This window comes from Elaeis guineensis, chromosome 5, assembly GCF_000442705.2.
Source record: "Elaeis guineensis isolate ETL-2024a chromosome 5, EG11, whole genome shotgun sequence".
In the NCBI taxonomy this organism is placed as follows: domain Eukaryota; kingdom Viridiplantae; phylum Streptophyta; class Magnoliopsida; order Arecales; family Arecaceae; genus Elaeis; species Elaeis guineensis.
Genome location: NC_025997.2, coordinates 129,611,980 through 129,618,135, shown reverse-complemented (window position 1 = coordinate 129,618,135; position 6,156 = coordinate 129,611,980). Strand labels below are relative to the sequence as shown.

At 41.6% G+C, this 6,156-nt stretch overlaps 1 protein-coding gene across 1 annotated transcript; it reads right to left on the bottom strand.

Moving 5' to 3' along the window:
• LOC105045690 (heat shock cognate 70 kDa protein 2) lies at positions 1 to 5,273 on the bottom strand. The gene is made up of 2 exons (XM_010924055.4): positions 4,955 to 5,273; positions 1 to 1,967 (listed from the first exon to the last, which is right to left on the bottom strand). Exons 1-2 carry the CDS (start codon positions 5,166 to 5,168, stop codon positions 235 to 237), a joined length of 1,947 nt encoding a protein of 648 aa, XP_010922357.1. The 5' UTR covers positions 5,169 to 5,273; the 3' UTR covers positions 1 to 234.
• Positions 5,274 to 6,156: the final 883 nt, after the last annotated feature.

The following is a 6,156-nucleotide window of genomic DNA, read 5'->3' as shown; positions in this document are numbered from 1 at the left end:
TTATTTAAATAGTTCACCTCCATTTTAAAGAGTTAATTATCTTAGAACAAGATGAAACTTGAAAGCAAAATAACATAGGGTAGCTCTTGAAGAGCATAACTGGGTAAAAATCACTATCAAAAGAATGACCCATGACACAGAGCAGCCATGGGTATCCATAAGCCAATAGAAAGTGTTCTGGAAGCAAAGTTAAACTGATCATAATTCAAAACCCGGCATGCCACAGCCCCGAATTTAATCGACCTCCTCAATCTTGGGGCCAGACCCACTGCCGCCAGCCGAGGGAGCATCATCATTCATTCCAGCACCCATGTCGGCACCAGCACCCTGGTACATCTTGGCAATAATGGGGTTGCAGATGCTTTCCAGCTCCTTCATTTTATCCTCGAACTCATCAGCCTCGGCCAACTGGTTCCCGTCAAGCCATTGGATAGCCTGCTCAATGGCGTCCTCGATCTTCTTCTTGTCTTCGGCAGTCAGCTTGGATGAAATCTTATCATCCTTGACAGTGTTCCTCATGTTGTAGGCATAATTTTCCAAGGCATTCTTAGCCTCCACCTTTTTCTTGTGCTCCTCATCCTCAGACTTATACTTCTCTGCATCTTGGACCATCTTCTCGATCTCCTCCTTGCTCAACCTACCCTTGTCGTTGGTGATGGTGATCTTGTTCTTTTGTCCGGTGGTCTTGTCCTCAGCAGAGACGTTCAGGATACCATTGGCATCAATGTCAAAGCAAACCGTAATCTGAGGAACACCCCTTGGAGCTGGAGGAATGCCGGAGAGCTCAAATTTACCAAGGAGGTTGTTGTCCCTGGTCCTGGCCCTTTCACCTTCATAAACTTGAATCAGCACACCAGGCTGGTTGTCAGAGTAAGTAGAGAAGACCTGCTCCTTCTTGGTGGGAATGGTTGTGTTTCTTGGAATTAAGACAGTCATGACACCTCCTGCAGTCTCCAGTCCAAGGGACAGGGGGGTAACATCCAACAGAAGAAGATCCTGCACCTTCTCATTACCCTCGCCACTCAAAATGGCAGCCTGCACAGCAGCCCCATAAGCCACTGCCTCGTCAGGGTTGATATTCTTGCATAACTCCTTCCCATTAAAGAAATCCTGCAACAACTGCTGCACCCTCGGAATTCTAGTGGAGCCACCAACAAGGACAACTTCATGGACGCTACTCTTATCCATTTTGGAATCCCTCAGACACTTCTCTACGGGCTCCATGCACTTCCTGAAGAGATCCATGTTAAGCTCTTCAAACCTGGCACGGGTGATGGTGGAGTAGAAATCGATGCCCTCATACAGGGAATCAATCTCAATTGTGGTTTGGGCAGTAGATGAAAGGGTCCTCTTCGCCCTCTCACAAGCTGTCCTCAGCCTCCTAAGAGCCCTAGCATTTCCGGTGATGTCCTTCTTGTGTTTCCTCTTGAACTCCTGGACGAAGTGGTTCACCAAGCGGTTGTCAAAGTCTTCTCCACCAAGGTGGGTGTCCCCAGCAGTGGCCTTCACCTCAAAGATACCCTCTTCAATGGTAAGGAGAGAGACATCAAAAGTGCCCCCACCAAGGTCAAAGATAAGAACATTCTTCTCACCAACACTGGCAGCCTTCTTATCAAGACCATATGCAATAGCAGCAGCTGTGGGTTCGTTGATAATTCGCATAACGTTAAGGCCAGCAATAACTCCAGCATCCTTTGTTGCCTGGCGCTGGGAGTCATTGAAGTAGGCAGGTACAGTGACAACAGCATTCTTGACAGTGTATCCCAGGTAGGCTTCTGCAATCTCACGCATCTTCATTAGGACCATAGACGATATTTCTTCTGCAGCAAACTGCTTATCCTCACCCTTGTACTGAACAACAATCATGGGCTTATCCCCAGGGCCAGGAATAACCTTGAAGGGCCAGAGCTTGATATCACTCTGGACAGAAGCATCAGAGAACCGACGGCCAATCAGGCGCTTGGCATCTGTAAAGCAAAGAACAGTAAGAACGGTAACGTAAGAATAAAAATCCATTTACAACAATAGGCCCAAAAAGATGCCATGTGAGGGATGCAGAAAGATCCAAACAAGTAACATCATGCGCGCTAATCATAACAAACGTAGAAGATTCAGAATCAGCTGGCCTATTTCTAGAGTTCAAGGATCTGCTAGAGAATAAAAGATGATGTAAAACTAAATTCAGCGAAAACAACATGCGATGGTTAACAAAATTCCCTAATCAAGATGTAGCACAACTGAAAGCCCCCTATCTCTGGTAACCTCCTGTCAGATGTGGAAACAGTTCTAAACAAAATAAAATCTTAAGGCATGCTAGTTTTTCAAATATGCATTACACTTAATTAACAACAGCTACAATATCCAGCAATACTGAATAACTGTCTTCACGCACTTTCAAATGACCCAAATTCAGCTTATTGATACTTATAAACTATAAGATATCGTGTATCACAAGATTTTCCTCCATTGGGTTTGTTGCTATCAAAATAAAAAAACTTCATGGAAAAGACTTCCACTCAAACAGAAAGAAGATCAGAATCTCAAATATACATGTTTAATCTGTAATTTGCCATTATAAACCACTTATCTTTTACTGACCTGAACGCTTGGTACAATCCCCGCATACCTCCTTCCCCCAGTGCAACTCCACCAAAAGGTACAACACACAAATTAACTCCAATTATATTTGTATTCCTACATTACTGAGTCACAAGACTAATTTTGGACAATCGAAAGTCAGGAAAAAGAGTTGGTTTATCATATTTTATATGAATCTATCCCATCACACATCAAGTAAAACGATACACTTTGATCATACATTATCGCAACCATCCACCCATTGTATCTCAATAACCAATGCTCTCGATCTACTGGGAACATCATGAAATGCAACATATGCATGTGCTTACACATATAAATCACCATAGACAGCTATTGTTTATGCAAAAAAAATCATAATTATTTCTCAAAAAGACACTATATATTTTAAGAAATCATAAAAATGTAACCATATCAAAGATGCTATTGCACCTGCATATGCAATGCTTGCACAGCCAGTGTTCCATGGAGAGCATATATGATCATCATTCCCTTAACAGTATGGTATATTTCATACATTTAAAAGCCTGAAATTTTCCTCCTAGCAAGCCAGTGAACCCAGTTACACCACCCTCCCATCACACATCAAGTAAAACGATACACTTTGATCATACATTATCGCAACCATCCACCCATTGTATCTCAATAACCAATGCTCTCGATCCACTGGGAACATCATGAAATGCAACATATGCATGTGCTTACACATATAAATCACCATAGACAGCTATTGTTTATGCAAAAAAAATCATAATTATTTCTCAAAAAGACACTATATATTTTAAGAAATCATAAAAATGTAACCATATCAAAGATGCTATTGCACCTGCATATGCAATGCTTGCACAGCCAGTGTTCCATGGAGAGCATATAAGATCATCATTCCCTTAACAGTATGGTATATTTCATACATTTAAAAGCCTGAAATTTTCCTCCTAGCAAGCCAGTGAACCCAGTTACACCACCCTACCCCCCAACAACAAAAAAAGGGGAAAAAACCACCACCAAAAAAGAAAGGAAAAACGAAAACAGGTGAGAAAACCTTATACTAGGTCTGGCTCCAAAAAAGGTTATTTCACTCAAACATAAAACCAAGTCTGTTCCATGTCTATGGATTCAAATCCATGTCTATGTCAGATAGAGAATTATTGTCCAATGTAGACCTTATACTACAAATATACACTACAAAAGAACGACAAATTGCATTCTGCTGATATATCAGATAGAACACCAGGGCCAGGTCAACCAAATCAGAGTTGGATCTACATCAGACTGAAGTGACCAAACGTCGATATTTTTGTACTATTATAAATACATGACTAACACCTAGCCTACATCTCATCTCAATAAAGCCAAAGTAAAACCTAAGATCTTAGGATTCAACATGAGGCATGTCGAATTCTTCATTTTAAGAGAAACAGTCCTAAAGAGTGCCCTTTTTTCTGGGTTTAAGATAAGGGATCCCTCTGCTAATCACATATGGGAGGTTGCTAATCACATATGGGAGGTTCCAAGCTGAGGTGTTCTGATACAAATTTGCCTTCTTCCTTTCATAATCAATAAAATTTGATCTGGTAAAATATAAAGAGAGAAAATAATGTACTCCAAATATTTCATCACACTGCTATACATTGGATCTCAAACAGTAATGTTTAATATGATTCACCATGGGAAGCATAATACATACTCAAATAAAAATTTTACATAAAGTATGTGGGTGGTGCAGTAAAAACAAGGTTTTTATGTTTTTACTCCTACCTTAGATCATAAACGGACAGAAGGAATTATTTCTGATTCAAGGAAAGATCTCAGTTATTATAAAACAACTGGATTTCCATGCTGATTCCCTTTTTTGTCTTAACAAGTTAAACTTCCTCTCTAGCAATATAACATGCTATGTCCAAAATATGATTCATAAACTGGAGCCACAACAAGATAAAAATAAGGATCACAGGCAAAATAACCAACCATATTTCAGTGACAAATCTTGCTGTGATGTTTGACGTAAATCTAAATAAAAGAAACCGAAATTTTTAAGTAAAAACCTCCGCAACTAGTTGGGAACAAGGAAAAAATCACTTTTTTAAGTTAGCCGAAAACATTGATAGAGAAAGAAATATAAATTGTTTCCCTGATTTAAAGGAAAAGATATTCATGGCAACCAAAAAGATTCAGATCTATCAAGGTGATTCAAATCAACCTAACGAGACACACGAGATGACAGATCTAACAGGTTTAAGATCGACAGATGAGAGATCAGATCGACAGATGAGAGATCCACAGGAATAAATACAGATCTACTTAATGTACCAACAACAGATCTAGGAAAGGAGACATCGGAGGGCAAGAGACTCACCGAAGACGGTGTTGGTAGGGTTCATGGCGACCTGGTTCTTGGCGGCATCGCCGATGAGCCGCTCGGTGTCGGTGAAAGCGACGTAGGAGGGGGTGGTGCGGTTGCCCTGGTCGTTGGCGATGATCTCCACCCGATCGTGCTGCCACACGCCGACGCAAGAGTAGGTCGTCCCGAGATCGATCCCGATCGCAGGACCTTCGCCCTTCCCGGCCATTGCGTCGACGGATCACAGAGAGTGGAGGCGAGAAGAAGAAGAGGAGAGGAGAGAAACAGAGCCAAGCGGGACGGCGCAGCTAGGGTTTCTGAGAAGGAGGAGAAGGGGAGACGTCCCAATGTCATTATATAAGAGGTCTAGGGTTCTGGAAAGTTCCGAAGACTTTGTTGGGCCGCCCGATCTAATTGGACGGTTCAGATTTGCTGTTTTTTCTCGGGAAGGAGGTGGGGTGGACGTGGACTCTAACTCTCCTCCGCTTCCGAGCGACAGGGGACGCGAATGAGGTCCCCTAACGAAGCGCGCTGATTCGTTGATAGAGCGACGGGAGATTGGGACCCACGCATGATGTAGGGCTGTGAGTGGAGATTGGCTGGCAACCGGGTTATGGAGGGTTTTCGTCCACGTTGAGGATTATAAAACGCGACTGATCTAAAAGTTGGAATCATCCGGACGTGAAAACTATTTCCAATCTGCTTGGAAGCGTTTGGTAGCAGAGAAAAGTTCATGCGGGTCCCCGCAGTCCGTATCATATACGAACTGCTTTGCTCTTCTCCGTTCCGACAAAAAGATTATGCTATGCCGCGCCACCACATTTACCGATCGACACCATCCTACGTGGAGTTGATGTGGCTCCCGGTTTCCCGTTATTATAACCAATGAACTCGTGCCACATCAAGAGAGCATCAAGCAATCAGAAGACAGGTGCAGCGTAGTAATTTTTTGCAAATCACTTGGAAGAGCATCTTACTTAAATTTCAATACTATATGCCGTTGGAATGCAAAGAGAGATTGAGAATGAATGATTTCCAAGTCATTGGACTGAGAAAAAAATTATTTTTATTTTAATTTTTAAAAATAAATAATTTTTTTTAATTCTTAAAATTTAATTTCTATTGTTCTATGGTATTCAAATTTTGTTTGGATTTCAATCATAAATCAAACATGTTAAAGAATATGGCTGTTTCAATTTCTATTTCAATTTTGATTC

Bases quoted from the DNA above. Each gene is read 5' to 3' on its own strand.
- LOC105045690 (XM_010924055.4), bottom strand. From the start codon at position 5,168: ATGGCCGGGAAGGGCGAAGGTCCTGCGATCGGGATCGATCTCGGGACG. The intron at 1,968-4,954 runs GTGAGTCTCTTG...TTTGCTTTACAG, and splicing joins CCCTACCAACACCGTCTTCG to ATGCCAAGCGCCTGATTGGC.